Raw genomic sequence first — 15,523 nt, 5'->3', positions numbered from 1 at the left:
GAGGAGGCTGGGGAAGGGGGAGAGGACAATGGGGGAGGGGGGGAGGAGTGAGGAGGAGTTGGAAAGGAATATGGGGGGGAGGAGTAAAGCGACCCCCACTCTCCCCCGTGTGTGACCCACTCCCACAGTGTGACCCACTCCCACCGTGTGTGACCCACTCCCACAGTGTGTGACCCACTCCCACAGTGTGTGACCCACTCCCACAGTGTGTGACCCACTCCCACAGTGTGTGACCCACTCCCACAGTGTGTGACCCACTCCCACAGTGTGTGACCCACTCCCACAGTGTGTTACCCACTCCCACAGTGTGTTACCCACTCCCACAGTGTGTTACCCACTCCCACAGTGTGTGACCCACTCCCCCCGTGTGTGACCCACTCCCCGGTGCAGTGTGCGTGATGTGGGAGGGAGGGGATTTGAGCTCTTGAAGTCACGTTTTACATGAGATGTAGTGACACATTTCAAACTGTATTTCCCATGTGCATGCACATGCATTCACATGTTATCAGAAGTAAATAAATTGTGTAGATTACATCATTTGTGGATCTGATAAATTGCCAGTAACCATTTTGTAAAACTTAATGTGCAGGTGCAGCATCTAACTCAATATATCCAAATGTCACACACGTCCATGCCAGTGGGATTACCACGGGTGACCCCACTAGTCAATATATATTATGCAAAGATGAACTGATTAGATGTTGCAGTCAAGAGGTTAAAGGTCAGAGGCCATGTTAAGTAAAATTTATGTTGCCACGTCAACTTGTGAACAAGTGATGGGATTTTGAGCAAATTTGGTATAAGTATATATTGTCAGGTCCGTGGCCGATGAGGCCCAGCCTTGGACGGATAGCTTGTCGGTCTTAATACGAGGCGGACACGCCGAAAATTGGTGGCACTTTTTGGCGCAGGACAAAAGGCAACGGGGTGCTTACCTGCATGGACGAAAGCCATGGGGTTTATCTGAAATCCAACACCATGCAAACAAGACATGACAAAGAAAATGCACAATAATGGGTTTAATGAAATTAAATCACGGAAATAAAATGAATGGTGAGGTAAATCAAATTATACGGGGAGACGTCTCCAATTCAGACACAAAAACCTACAAGGGGAAAGATTAAAGATTAATGTTAAATTAAATTAAAGATTAATGTTAGCTCTTTCACGAGCCTCGATCTCGTATACAAAAAAAAAAAGAGACAATAAAACTGTTTTTATATCGGCCGGCACTCAGCTTGATCAAGGAGACGTTTAAGAGCTTGCTGGCCGTCAAAGCTCGAAGCCCCACAGGCGGGAAGCGCACAAGATGGCCGCTCCTTGGCGCCACGAATGTGAGGTCCTTTTTTTTAGGGCAGTCCTCCCTCGGGTCCCTCAGCCGTCCAGGGAAGCACAACACGGACCCACAAACCGCCACTAACACCTCCTCCTCACGATCGCAAAAGTCAACCCGAGCTCCCAGAAAGTTCTCACGATCGCACACGAGAAAACGTGACCACCCGCGACGAAGCCAGCACCAGAGAGAGAGAGAGAGAGAGTGAGACCGATTCTTCTTCCTCCAGTTCGAACCTTCGCTCTGACATCACCCCGACCAATCGCCGAGTTCCACCCAATCGTTCCATGGTCGGGCTCGACGAATGACGAAGCTCGGGGCGTGGTCTGCCGGCCACAATAGTTTCCACGCCCCTCGTCCCACTCTGGGGGTGTGGCCTTGTTCCTTAGTCGGTTGGTGGGGCGGGGTTAATTGTCCGATCAGGAATGTTCAGCACTGTCTGCGGGGGTGGTTGTTGGTTAATGGACAGCGGTGATTTCATGGACGTTTTGTATAGCCGGCCTCGTAAATGTAAAAACATCGGGAAAAATAAAATCGCAGGGAGCAACCACATACTGGGAGAACTACCCTTAGACCCTACCTAATTAGCATGTCTTCACCCCCCCCACCCCCCCACCCTCCCCCCCGTGTGAAGAACACATAAACAACCTTAAGCTCACATTTACATTAATCTCACATACTTACATACATTGAGATTGGTTCCTACGCATCCAAAGTCCATGCTACCCTACACAAACCTATCATCTCCACTATGGTATGTCATCACCTACCCCCAGAAACATAACAATATGATGCAAAGATGAACTGATTGGACTATGGCATGAAGAGGTCACAGGTCATGTTGGGTAAAAACGTGATAACTTGAGAACAGCTGAATGGATTTAAATCAAATTTGGTATATAAGTTTAAAATGATGTAATAATGTGGGTGGAGGCATATAGGTCGACGTCATGACGTCAAAGAGTGTTCCAGTTAGATTTTAAAATAAAGCAAAGCTCACCTTGTGGTTGACCTCGATTTAAGAAGTGTGCATGAGGACTTGTTTCCAAAACTTTGCCAAATTTGTAAATTATCCTGCCAATGGAAGTGTACGCCAGTCTGGTATGGATGCCGGACAAGGTACTGGTTGTTTCACTTTCTCTGTAATGAAAGGTCGAAGTGCCCTGGACTGGGATTACTCCATTGCTGAAGATTCCTCTCCTTTTTTTAAATCCTGGTTATTTTGATGCACATTTATTACTCTAGATTTCAGCTCTCATCAAAACGATTCATTTTAATGTGTTGATTGTCCTTTTGTAATGCGTAGAGGCGGTATATGCCCTTTCACCACTCACTTCCGGTTAACAGATACCCACTTGCCTTTCACTTTGCACACCTGATCTTGTAATATGTTACCCTCGCCTGAGGAGAGGGTATTGCATTTGTCTGTTTGTCCGCACAGAATAAATATGATTTTCTCTGCAACCGTTGGTCTGTGGTCTGATTGACAGGAAATTTTCACCATAGGTGCACCTCCACCTGTATAATTTTATAATGATAATTATGACGTCATAGGTCATGTGGTTCGGCCGCCATCTTGGAAAAACCGAAAAACGTTGCACCTCTATATCTCCGAAAGTGCTGAATAGAAAAAATTGAGCCATGGCTCATTGTAAAGAACTCTCAATGGGGAATAAAATATGTTAATGATGATGTTATAGGTGCCTCCATTATGACGTCATAATTCAACAAGTACAAAACTTCATCCGATCAAGATGAAATTTATTGAGCATCATCTAGGAATAAATTATTTTAGAAAAGAATGATGACGTCATCGGTCACGTGGTTCGGCTGCCATATTTGTTTTAACACAAAAGTCTTAAGAACCACTGAAAATACATCCTGGTGAGGGTTTGCAATCTCTGATTGCTCTTTTTCTTGTTGTTAATGTAATGTTGTTGTGTTGTTGCACAATGTTGATGTAATACCATTACTGTTTGATCGGTGATTATAATTAGGGTGAGGAACAGATATATATATATAATTATATAGGTGTGCAATTGTGTATGTATATGTATATATATCAGTCATTATATATATAATATATATTGAACAGCACTCAGTGGAGCGCATATATCTGTCATGCTGAACAATTTATACTTTGTATTCCACTGGTAGGCCGGATCTTCATCCGAACCTCAACCAACATCTAATCGGCTTGTTCTTGTCACATAGCCAACTCATCCACCAAGTTTTGCCATAGCCCATCCACAACTTTTTGAGATATTGTGCCATGTATCGTTTTTGGCCCCATCTCTCTCTAGTGAAGAATCACTTAATAAAATTCTAGGATCCGGATCTTCACCAAAATCTAATCAATTCGTCCTTGGCACAAACCGAACGTGTGAACACATAATCTCCGTCCACCTTCGGTAGCGGAGGTAATGAACGTTCGCTGTGTTTTTGGAAAGATTGCTTTTTGTCCAAAATGAGTTTCATGTTTTATTCACAAACCAAACAAATATAAAACGACATTTTTAGAGTACACTTGAATATTAAAATGCTCACAATGCACTGTAAAGTTTGATCATCTCAGGAATGGGAGAGTGGGTTTCCTAACTTTGGTACCAGCAGCCGTAAGCATGTTCTAACATCACCGTAAAATGTATGACCTCAGCGTGTGCATGGACAGGTGAGATCCACCATAACATCCCCTCAAAGGAGGGGTCTTTGTTGTCGAGCTAAGAAGAACCACACACAGATGGCCTTCCAAGCATAAAACCTCTGAAAAGTTTTGGCGAAAACTAAATCGAGTTTGATCACAGGCCCAGAAGGTTACCACACGGTCAAACGTTGACGTCGACGTTTTGATATTGCAAGGCAACGATCTATTAATTCATCGCCGGTGAGGGTTTTTGATTGTTAATTTCGGGAAACGAAACAATGGAACAACCTTGTGAATTTCCCCCTTTCCGTCGGATTCGTGATTGTCCATCTGTGCACATTCCCCGCTGTGCTTGGTGAGCTTCGATCACGGTTCGGATCATCTCCACGCGATCTAAGCGTTAACCGAGCGAAGAAAACCTGCAACTTCGAGCTTTTCTTTGTTGCACGAAAATCTTAAATATCCACAGGAAAGATTCTGCAAGTGGACGTGAGGTTGTGGTGTCTTCACTTTGGTTTGAGGGAAGATGAAAAGTCACGATAATTGCTCCAAACGGACCTCATACTTGGTGTTTTTCCACTGCACCCAGCCCTCTGGAATGTCTGGATGTCTGCCCAAAGTCAAAGGTTGCCTCGTCCGATGAGCAAAAGCTCGATGGGCCAGGGAGAGCTTTGGAGTACAAGACGTGACGTTTGCGCATGGATCCACCTGCTCCGTTGTGCACTTTGGTCCTGACGAGCTTCCAGTTGCGTTGGACGTTCTGTATCCGAGAATTGTTGCTCCATTTCCCTCCCAGGCCAAGCTCCTACGTCAGCACGGATACGCCACGCTTCCCCGGTGTTGCTCGACCCATTGCTTTTCATCTTTTGCCAACCAATTCCGAGAGAGAGAGAGAGAGAGTAAACAAATTCTTCCTGTCTCATTCCATTTGTCTCACGCTCTCAAACGCAAAGAGCCGGAACCAGATGCGGCTAAATGACGGAGGATTCTGCGTACGACGACAAGTCGGGTTTTGGTGGAGGACATGGGAACCGGGCAGTGTTGCACACACCTCCTCTATCACCACTGCTCAACCAAATCTCTGTCAAAATGCGGTCTCGTCGCTCGAGCCTTTCGACGAGCTCCATTTCTGTGGGGGGTCGAGTCTCACATTCCTTGGGTGCAGAAGCGAGGGCCACGCAAGGCGAATTGGGATACCGTGGAAGCAGAGAGGAGGCAGACGAACTGTAATCGCTGTCTCCGTCCTCGTCGCTCACCTTGTCACGCGAGCCTCTCCTGTAGGAGCGGCCGTCTGTCGCAGGCTTGTGCTTTGTCCCTCCTTGCCACGGGGTAGCCGTGGGCAGCAAAGCGGCCAGGGTGAGCAGCAAACCCAGACAAACACCGGCCATGAATGACAGGAGAGCACACTCAAAGTTTCCTGTCACCACAAGTACACACACAAGCATTTTACAAATCTTGCCCTTCTTCTTCTCCTTCTTCCTCTTACTGTGTAAACCTTACCTGCCAGGGTTCCAAAGCTTGCCAGGGAGCTAGTCACCAGCAGGTCAGAATGTCCAATCCTGGTTTGCAATGGGTTTTGCGTGGCCTTTGACATTCGTCCTGTAAAAAGAGCAGAAGCAGGTTGTGTCATATACATCCTTTAAATTTTGTAATGATTTAGGGCGAGCCGTTAATCTACTATACACAAAGAATTAAGTTAAGCACCCCCCCCGTTTTTTTACAACCTCGCACATTACAAGTTTGTTGTCGTCAAAACAGTGTAATATACCCATGATATTGCTATATTTTCTGGAGAAGTGATATTATGGTCACATAAAAACATAACAATCATGCCGTTTTCAATATTTTATTCTGAATAATTTAAGGTGAAATTTTTTGGGAATTTTAGGCATATTTTCACCTCAATTTAAGTATGGAGCTATAGGTCCATCACGGACAGTGTGGATGACGTTTATGTTTTCTAACGTACAGTCATTGTTCTGAGAAGACCTCTAGCGATCTTTGCGTCAATAACGTGTGTAGGACCCACGTGATCGGATCACTGACTCAACCAATCACTTTTTTTCACTTTGATCACTCAATTTCATCAATGGATAATTGCTAATGTCATACCAATCATTATTTGATCTCACATACCTTAGAATATATGCCAATGTATACATATACACAAAGAATATATATTAGGGGGTGCTTACCTTAATTCGTTGTGTAGGGGTGCTTAACTTAATTCTTTGTGTATATATAAGAGAGATGTGTGTGTGTGTCTGTCGCCATTTTTCTCAGAGATGGCTGAATGGATCTTCGTCAAACTTTCAGAAGTTCATCAGTGAGTGCCTGGGAGTGTTTTATGCACCAACAAAAAAAAAATTTAAAAAAATCGTTTTTCTTGTTTAAAAAGAAATACATAAATAAATAAATAAAATAAAAATCGCTCGATCGTGCGGAAGCCTTTTAAAATTAATGATAGTTATATACAACTACACATTCGCATAAATAAATACAAAACAATCACCAGACATTTGAATTCAAATAAATCGAACAATTCTGGAAGTGTACGAAGTTGGTAGTATGGCTTCTTCTTCTTCCTGATCAGCATCACACTTAACTCAGAAACGTGATGAACGCCACATTCACCCACCAGCATATAAATGAACTCCCTCTCCTGCCTCCCCCCCCTTCCCCCTCTCTCCATCTCCCCCTCCCCCTCCCCCCTCCTTTCCCCACCCGGCAACACCGGGTACTTCTGCTAGTGTTCAATTAATGATTCGATGGGTGAGGAACAGACTTGCGAAAAGGTGTGTGTGTGTGTGTGTGCGTGTGTGTGTGCGCCTTAACTCACAGAAAAGCTCATCGTGGCCCTTAATTAAATGTGGCTGTTTCACCTGTTGTTCTTTTGATAATGCACGAGATTACCTTGCCAGATTGTACGAGGTGAGATCCACCGAAGCCTCGTGGATGGTGCAATGGTCGATGGGGAAAGGTACGGTGTGGATGAGAGATCCGGCGGTGGGTTAAATCCCCATCCCTCTGTGCTTAGCCATTTTGAGGTTGAGTTTGCTGTCGAGTTCATCCGATGGTCCGACGAGGCGAGACGAGCTTCTGTGGAGTGAAGGGAGATGCTTGTTAGGGGAGCGGCGATTGAGGGATGCGAGGTGAGGACAGAAGTTTCGTCCCGGTGGATGCCAGCCTCGTCGAGAACACGAACAGGAACTGCACCCAGCCAGAAAACATGACGGTAATGCAGAAAGATGATGCAATCAGGAACGAGGGTAATTAATCGTGTTTGAACATTTATTAGCCATTCATTTGGAGATTCCTCAAGTCTAAGGACCGATATCGGACCTCATTCAAGGTCTCACCACAGTAGTAGATGACAAAGAGACGCTTCCATGTGCCAAAAGGACAAGGGTCTCCGAAGATGTGCGATGAGGCGTATAAAGGGCACTTGGATCGCCCGAGGCACCGAGATGTGACGATGCTCAAGGCCTGGGTGGATTGGCAATCTGCAAATAGAACACACGTGATTGTACCACACTTTACTCTTCGAAGGGAACTTTTATTTTCATTTATTTACACGTTTAATAAATATTCCTAATTTTGGTTTGTTTTCATTCCATCAGAATCGATCCCAATATTCACGTGTGGCTGATTCAGGAATAACACAAAAATAACGCAAGCCATAAGCATTCCCATCCTCCACCCGTCCCACTCCAGTCCCAACCCTCCCCATCCCCACTCTCACCTATCCCACTCACGTCCCACTCCACTCCCGCAAACCCACTTTCCACTCTTTTTTTTCCACCCCTGCCATTCCCATTGCTCTCCACTCCCCCAACCCACATCCATTGCCAACCCCCCCATTCCATTCCTACTCTCTCCCACTAATTCTCATCCTCCTATCCCATCCTCACAACTCCCATTCTCACCCTAAGCCTTCCCATCCTCCCTCCCATTCTCACTTTCACGCTTCCCATCCTCCCTCAATTCTCCCATTCTCACCCTCACACTTCCCATCCTTCCTCACCCCTCCCATTCTCTCCCTCACACTTCCCATCCTCCCTCAACCCTCCGATTCTCACCCTCACACTTCCCATCCTTCCTCACCCCTCCCATTCTCTCCCTCACACTTCCCATCCTCCCTCAACCCTCCCATCCCCACCTTCACACTTCCCATCATCACCCCTCACATTCTCACCCTCACACTTCCTATCCTCTCCCGTCCCATTCAATTCCTACGCTCTCCCCTCCCATTCAATTCCTACCCTCTCCCGTCCCATTCAATTCCTACCCTCTCCCGTCCCATTCAATTCCTACCCTCTCCCCTCCCATTCAATTCCTACCCTCTCCCCTCCCATTCAATTCCTACCCTCTCCTGTCCCATTCAATTCCTACCCTCTCCCCTCCCATTCAATTCCTACCCTCTCCCGTCCCATTCAATTCCTAGCCTCTCCCATCCCATTCAATTCCTACCCTCTCCCGTCCCATTCAATTCCTAGCCTCTCCCATCCCATTCAATTCCTACCCTCTCCCGTCCCATTCAATTCCTACCCTCTCCCGTCCCATTCAATTCCTACCCTCTCCCGTCCCATTCAATTCCTACCCTTTCCCCTCCCATTCAATTTCTACCCTCTCCCGTCCCATTCAATTCCTACCCTCTCCCGTCCCATTCAATTCCAACCCTTTCCCCTCCCATTCAATTCCTACCCTCTCCCGTCCCATTCAATTCCTACCCTCTCCCATCCCATTCAATTCCTACCCTCTCCCCTCCCATTCAATTCCTACCCTCTCCCGTCCCATTCAATTCCTACGCTCTCCCCTCCCATTGAATTCCTACCCTCTCCCATCCCATTCAATTCCTACCCTCTCCCGTCCCATTCAATTCCTACCCTCTCCCCTCCCATTCAATTACTACCCTCTCCCGTCCCATTCAATTCCTACCCTCTCCCGTCCCATTAAATTCCTACCCTCTCCCCTCCCATTCAATTCCTACCCTCTCCCGTCCCATTCAATTCCTACCCTCTCCCGTCCCATTCAATTCCTACCCTCTCCCCTCCCATTCAATTCCTACCCTCTCCCCTCCCATTCAATTCCTACCCTCTCCCGTCCCATTCAATTCCTACCCTCTCCCGTTCCATTCAATTCCTACCCTCTCCCCTCCCATTCAATTCCTACACTCTCCCATCCCATTCAATTCCTACCCTTTCCCCTCCCATTCAATTCCTACCCTTTCCCCTCCCATTCAATTCCTACCCTCTCCCGTCCCATTCAATTCCTACCCTTTCCCCTCCCATTCAATTCCTACCCTCTCCCATCCCATTCAATTCCTACCCTTTCCCCTCCCATTCAATTCCTACCCTTTCCCCTCCCATTCAATTCCTACCCTCTCCCATCCCATTCAATTCCTACCCTCTCCCATCCCATTCAATTCCTACCCTCTCCCATCCCATTCAATTCCTACACTCTCCCCTCCCATTCAATTCCTACCCTCTCCCCTCCCATTCAATTCCTACCCTCTCCCGTCCCATTCAATTCCTACCCTCTCCCGTCCCATTCAATTCCTACCCTCTCCCGTTCCATTCAATTCCTACCCTCTCCCCTCCCATTCAATTCCTACCCTCTCCCATCCCATTCAATTCCTACCCTTTCCCCTCCCATTCAATTCCTACCCTTTCCACTCCCATTCAATTCCTACCCTTTCCCCTCCCATTCAATTCCTACCCTCTCCCATCCCATTCAATTCCTACCCTTTCCCCTCCCATTCAATTCCTACCCTTTCCCCTCCCATTCAATTCCTACCCTCTCCCGTCGCATTCAATTCCTACCCTCTCCCGTTCCATTCAATTCCTACCCTCTCCCCTCCCATTCAATTCCTACCCTCTCCCGTCCCATTCAATTCCTACCGTTTCCCCTCCCATTCAATTCCTACCCTTTCCCCTCCCATTCAATTCCTACCCTCTCCCATCCCATTCAATTCCTACCCTTTCCCCTCCCATTCAATTCCTACCCTTTCCCCTCCCATTCAATTCCTACCCTTTCCCCTCCCATTCAATTCCTACCCTTTCCCCTCCCATTCAATTCCTACCCTCTCCCGTCCCATTCAATTCCTACCCTTTCCCCTCCCATTCAATTCCTACCCTCTCCCATCCCATTCAATTCCTACCCTTTCCCCTCCCATTCAATTCCTACCCTCTCCCATCCCATTCAATTCCTACCCTCTCCCCTCCCATTCAATTCCTACCCTCTCCCGTCCCATTCAATTCCTACCCTCTCCCGTCCCATTCAATTCCTACCCTCTCCCCTCCCATTCAATTCCTACCCTCTCCCCTCCCATTCAATTCCTACCCTCTCCCCTCCCATTCAATTCCTACCCTCTCCCCTCCCATTCAATTCCTACCCTCTCCCATCCCATTCAATTCCTACACTCTCCCCTCCCATTCAATTCCTACCCTCTCCCGTCCCATTCAATTCCTACCCTCTCCCGTCCCATTCAATTCCTACCCTCTCCCGTCCCATTCAATTCCTACCCTCTCCCGTCCCATTCAATTCCTACCCTCTCCCGTCCCATTCAATTCCTACCCTCTCCCGTCCCATTCAATTCCTACCCTCTCCCGTCCCATTCAATTCCTACCCTCTCCCGTCCCATTCAATTCCTACCCTCTCCCGTCCCATTCAATTCCTACCCTCTCCCGTCCCATTCAATTCCTACCCTTTCCCCTCCCATTCAATTCCTACCCTTTCCCCTCCCATTCAATTCCTACCCTTTCCCCTCCCATTCAATTCCTACCCTCTCCCATCCCATTCAATTCCTACCCTTTCCCCTCCCATTCAATTCCTACCCTTTCCCCTCCCATTCAATTCCTACCCTCTCCCGTCCCATTCAATTCCTACCCTTTCCCCTCCCATTCAATTACTACCCTCTCCCGTTCCATTCAATTCCTACCCTCTCCCGTCCCATTCAATTCCTACCCTTTCCCCTCCCATTCAATTCCTACCCTCTCCCGTTCCATTCAATTCCTACCCTCTCCCCTCCCATTCAATTCCTACCCTCTCCCATCCCATTCAATTCCTACCCTCTCCCATCCCATTCAATTCAATTCCTACCCTCTCCCCTCCCATTCAATTCCTACCCTCTCCCATCCCATTCAATTCCTACCCTTTCCCCTCCCATTCAATTCCTACCCTCTCCCATCCCATTCAATTCCTACCCTTTCCCCTCCCATTCAATTCCTACCCTCTCCCGTCCCATTCAATTCCTACCCTTTCCCCTCCCATTCAATTCCTACCCTTTCCCCTCCCATTCAATTCCTACCCTCTCCCGTCCCATTCAATTCCTACCCTTTCCCCTCCCATTCAATTCCTACCCTTTCCCCTCCCATTCAATTACTACCCTCTCCCGTTCCATTCAATTCCTACCCTCTCCCGTCCCATTCAATTCCTACCCTTTCCCCTCCCATTCAATTCCTACCCTCTCCCGTTCCATTCAATTCCTACCCTCTCCCCTCCCATTCAATTCCTACCCTCTCCCATCCCATTCAATTCCTACCCTCTCCCATCCCATTCAATTCAATTCCTACCCTCTCCCCTCCCATTCAATTCCTACCCTCTCCCATCCCATTCAATTCCTACCCTTTCCCCTCCCATTCAATTCCTACCCTCTCCCATCCCATTCAATTCCTACCCTCTCCCATCCCATTCAATTCAATTCCTACCCTCTCCCCTCCCATTCAATTCCTACCCTCTCCCGTCCCATTCAATTCCTACCCTTTCCCCTCCCATTCAATTCCTACCCTCTCCCGTTCCATTCAATTCCTACCCTTTCCCCTCCCATTCAATTCCTACCCTCTCCCGTCCCATTCAATTCCTACCCTCTCCCCTCACATTCAATTCAATTCCTACCCTCTCCCCTCCCATTCAATTCCTACCTTCTCCCCTCCCATTCAATTCCTACCCTCGCCGCTCCCATTCATCTCCCACTAATTCTCATCACCCTCTCCCTTCCCATTCCCACCCTCTCCCCTCACATTCATCTCCCACTAATTCTCATCACCCTCTCCCTTCCCATTCCTACCCTCTCCCCTCCCATTCAATTCCTACCCTCTCCCCTCCCATTCAATTCCTACCCTCTCCCCTCCCATTCAATTCCTACCCTCTCCCCTCCCATTCAATTCCAACCCTCTCCCCTCCCATTCAATTCCTACCCTCTCCCCTCCCATTCAATTCCAACCCTCTCCCCTCCCATTCAATTTCTACCTTCTCCCCTCCCATTCAATTCCTACCCTCTCCCCTCCCATTCAATTCCTACCTTCTCCCTTCCCATTCAATTCCTACCCTCGCCGCTCCCATTCATCTCCCACTAATTCTCATCACCCTCTCCCTTCCCATTCCTACCCTCGCCGCTCCCATTCATCTCCCACTAATTCTCATCACCCTCTCCCTTCCCATTCCCACCCTCTCCCCTCACATTCATCTCCCACTAATTCTCATCACCCTCTCCCTTCCCATTCCCACCCTCCCCTCACATTCGTCTCCCACTAATTCTCATCACCCTCTCCCTTCCCATTCCTACCCTCTCCCCTCCCATTCAATTCCTACCCTCTCCCCTCCCATTCAATTCCTACCCTCTCCCCTCCCATTCAATTCCTACCTTCTCCCCTCCCATTCAATTCCTACCTTCTCCCCTCCCATTCAATTCCTACCCTCTCCCCTCCCATTCATCTCCCACTAATTCTCATCACCCTCTCCCTTCCCATTCCCACCCTCGCCGCTCCCATTCATCTCCCACTAATTCTCATCACCCTCTCCCTTCCCATTCCCACCCTCGCCGCTCCCATTCATCTCCCACTAATTCTCATCACCCTCTCCCTTCCCATTCCCACCCTCGCCGCTCCCATTCATCTCCCACTAATTCTCATCACCCTCTCCCTTCCCATTCCCACCCTCGCCGCTCCCATTCATCTCCCACTAATTCTCATCACCCTCTCCCTTCCCATTCCCACCCTCGCCGCTCCCATTCATCTCCCACGAATTCTCATCACCCTCTCCCTTCCCATTCCCACCCTCGCCGCTCCCATTCATCTCCCACTAATTCTCATCAACCTCTCCCTTCCCATTCCCACCCTCTCCCCTCCCATTCATCTCCCACTAATTCTCATCACCCACTCCCTCTCCCACCAATTCTCATCACCCACTCCCTCTCCCACCAATTCTCATCACCCACTCCCTCTCCCACCCTTTCCCCTCCTCTCCCTCACATTCCTCTCCCACCAATTATCATCACCCTCTCCCTCTCCCACCCTTTCCCCTCCTCTCCCTCACATTCCTCTCCCACCAATTATCATCACCCACTCCCTCTCCCACCAATTCTCATCACCCATTCCCTCTCCCACCCTTTCCCCTCCTCTCCCTCACATTCCTCTCCCACCAATTCTCATCACCCACTCCCTCTCCCACCCTTTCCCCTCCTCTCCCTCACATTCCTCTCCCACCAATTATCATCACCCACTCCCTCTCCCATTCCCACCCTTTCCCCTCCTCTCCCACCAATTATCATCACCCACTCCCTCTCCCATCCTCTCCCCCGAATTCTCATCGTCCTTCTCCTATTTCCATCTCTCATTCTCATCCTCCATCCTCCTCTCTCTCCCCCTCCCTCCAATTTCCATACTCTTTCAATTTCCTTTCATGCTCTTCCTCTTCTAATTTGCGTCGGTATAGATCGACATCGACCACATCTAAATTGAGGAATTTTAAAAAGTCGTGTTCCTTTTGATCGGACTCACCCCGCAAATGCTGTGGACGATCATGGCCGTCTCCGGCGTGCCCGGTGGTACAATGAAGACCCGTGGTCGGAGATCGCCCGAACTCGGCGTGTTGAGGAACGACCAGGGATCCACGTGGACACCGCAAACGCACCTTCCCGGGCTCGCAGGCGATGCGACTCCGCAGCTCGACTGCACGACACATGTTACCACCTCAAAGCGTGTCTCATGACATGTAAATGACAAATCCGTGGACCAACCACAACTGCACCGATTGCCAGTGACGTCATTGTTGTGGCTGCCAAAGCTTGGTGGAGCGGAGCCTACCTGGTCGGCAGTGATAATGAAGCGTGAGGACCTTGAGGACCCCAGGACAAGGATCATGGCCGAAGGTCGTGTTCGAGATGAAGAGGTCGCAGCGCCTGCGGTCTTGGCATTCGAAGACCACGTACTTGGTTTAACAAGGAGGAACAATGAATTGAGAGAACTTTCACAATGTAAGAATCCTCCTCTCCTCATTTCATTTTGCAAAATGTAAACTGTCAAATTAAAATGGACAACTTGCCGACTTGGATGCAAACGGCTGCCATTCTGGTTTTCTGTTACCTGCAGTGCACCTGGGACCGAGCAATCCGCGTCCGCCGTACTCCGCACGATGCTCGTCGCGAGCGGCGCACTCTCCCTTCCGAGACAGAGCGGCTCTCTCGGGCTCGGCGGTTTGTACGACGCGGAGTGGATCACGATGGCGGTGGAGCGGGTACAGCGCAGAGAGGCAACTTGCGCGGGACAGGTGCGCAGGGAAAAGGTGAGCAAAGCCCGGGAGAGAAAGTCTGGGAATTTCGGGAACAAGCAGACCGTCGAATTTTTAGGAACGCTTTGTGAAACGGTGGTGGTGGTGGGTGGTTCGTGTGCAGCCACCCGGCTGCTGGTTGCATCATCTTTCTGTGTGCGCGTCTGCCGCTGATGCAATGCCTCTCTATAAACAGTTACCTGGTACTCATCTTGCCGACCTCGGAAGGATGAACAGGCTGAGTCAACCACACCTGGCGTTAATTCAAAGGCATTCGAACTCAGGACTTTCGGATCCCAAACCCGCCACCCTAACCATGAGGCCAACACCAGGTTTGTGAAGCGGTGACGTAAGCATTTATTTTGGGGGGAATAAATAAATAAATCCAGTCAATGTTTCAAAGTTTGTAACAATTGTGTATAAACGTGTGGTTACGATGAATATTGAGAGCTTTAAAGAGGTATCCCCACCTGAGACCCACCTTGCGCGGTCCTCGTGCTGGCGGTGACACTCACGAGGAGAGCAAAGCACGTGCAGGTCCTCATCCACTCCATCACCGTGCCCCTTACCACCACCACCACGAGCCCTCGCCGCGTCCACCAGCAGAGCTACATTTCAGCGGCGCCATTTGCCGGAGTCTCCGCGCGTTCCTCGCTGCCCAGCCCAGCTTGGCTAATCTCGCGCAGGAAAAGGGGCATTTGGCCAAAACCTGTGTAAACAGCCGATTCAACAAGCGTGGATTTCCCATCCCTCGCTGCACTGCGTTTTCTCTCATTCTTTTTCAGAGGCTGTCTCCTACGCAGTGTGCTGGTTCACTACTTAAGAAAGAGTCGGAGCAAGACCATAAGTTGGCCTTCACCTGGTCAAACAACATCCTGGACACATTGGAGATTGCAAATTGGCCAAAGTAATGGCCTAAAGGTTAAAGTACAACACAAACACTAAGGTTAACAATCATGGACGCATTCGTGGCTTCAAACTCGGTGTTGTCTGAACCC

The 15,523-nt window shown here is 48.9% G+C and overlaps 1 protein-coding gene across 2 annotated transcripts; it reads right to left on the bottom strand.

Annotated features, from left to right (window-relative positions):
• Positions 1–3,801: 3,801 nt before the first annotated feature.
• On the bottom strand, positions 3,802–15,185 carry LOC137439760 (protein eva-1 homolog C). Of its 2 annotated transcripts, XM_068135823.2 has the most exons (8): positions 15,007–15,174; positions 14,342–14,565; positions 14,063–14,186; positions 13,757–13,927; positions 7,337–7,480; positions 6,891–7,187; positions 5,478–5,576; positions 3,802–5,394 (listed from the first exon to the last, which is right to left on the bottom strand). In XM_068135823.2, exons 1-8 carry the CDS (start codon positions 15,077–15,079, stop codon positions 4,949–4,951), a joined length of 1,578 nt encoding a protein of 525 aa, XP_067991924.2. In that variant the 5' UTR covers positions 15,080–15,174; the 3' UTR covers positions 3,802–4,948. The 2 variants fall into 2 exon arrangements, with proteins under 2 accessions (XP_067991924.2, XP_067991925.2); XM_068135824.2 differs by lacking the exon at positions 14,342–14,565 and having other exon boundaries at positions 14,996–15,185.
• Positions 15,186–15,523: the final 338 nt, after the last annotated feature.

Source organism: Myxine glutinosa, chromosome 14 (assembly GCF_964187855.1).
Source record: "Myxine glutinosa chromosome 14, kmMyxGlut1.1, whole genome shotgun sequence".
Taxonomy (NCBI): Eukaryota; Metazoa; Chordata; class Myxini; order Myxiniformes; family Myxinidae; genus Myxine; species Myxine glutinosa.
This window is presented reverse-complemented; position numbering and strand designations above follow the sequence as displayed.

Bases quoted from the DNA above. Each gene is read 5' to 3' on its own strand.
- LOC137439760 (XM_068135823.2), bottom strand. From the start codon at position 15,079: ATGGAGTGGATGAGGACCTGCACGTGCTTTGCTCTCCTCGTGAGTGTC. The intron at 14,187-14,341 runs GTAACAGAAAAC...TGTTAAACCAAG, and splicing joins CGGTCCCAGGTGCACTGCAG to TACGTGGTCTTCGAATGCCA. The intron at 7,481-13,756 runs GTGAGTCCGATC...TTCTATTTGCAG, and splicing joins TCGTCCACAGCATTTGCGGG to ATTGCCAATCCACCCAGGCC.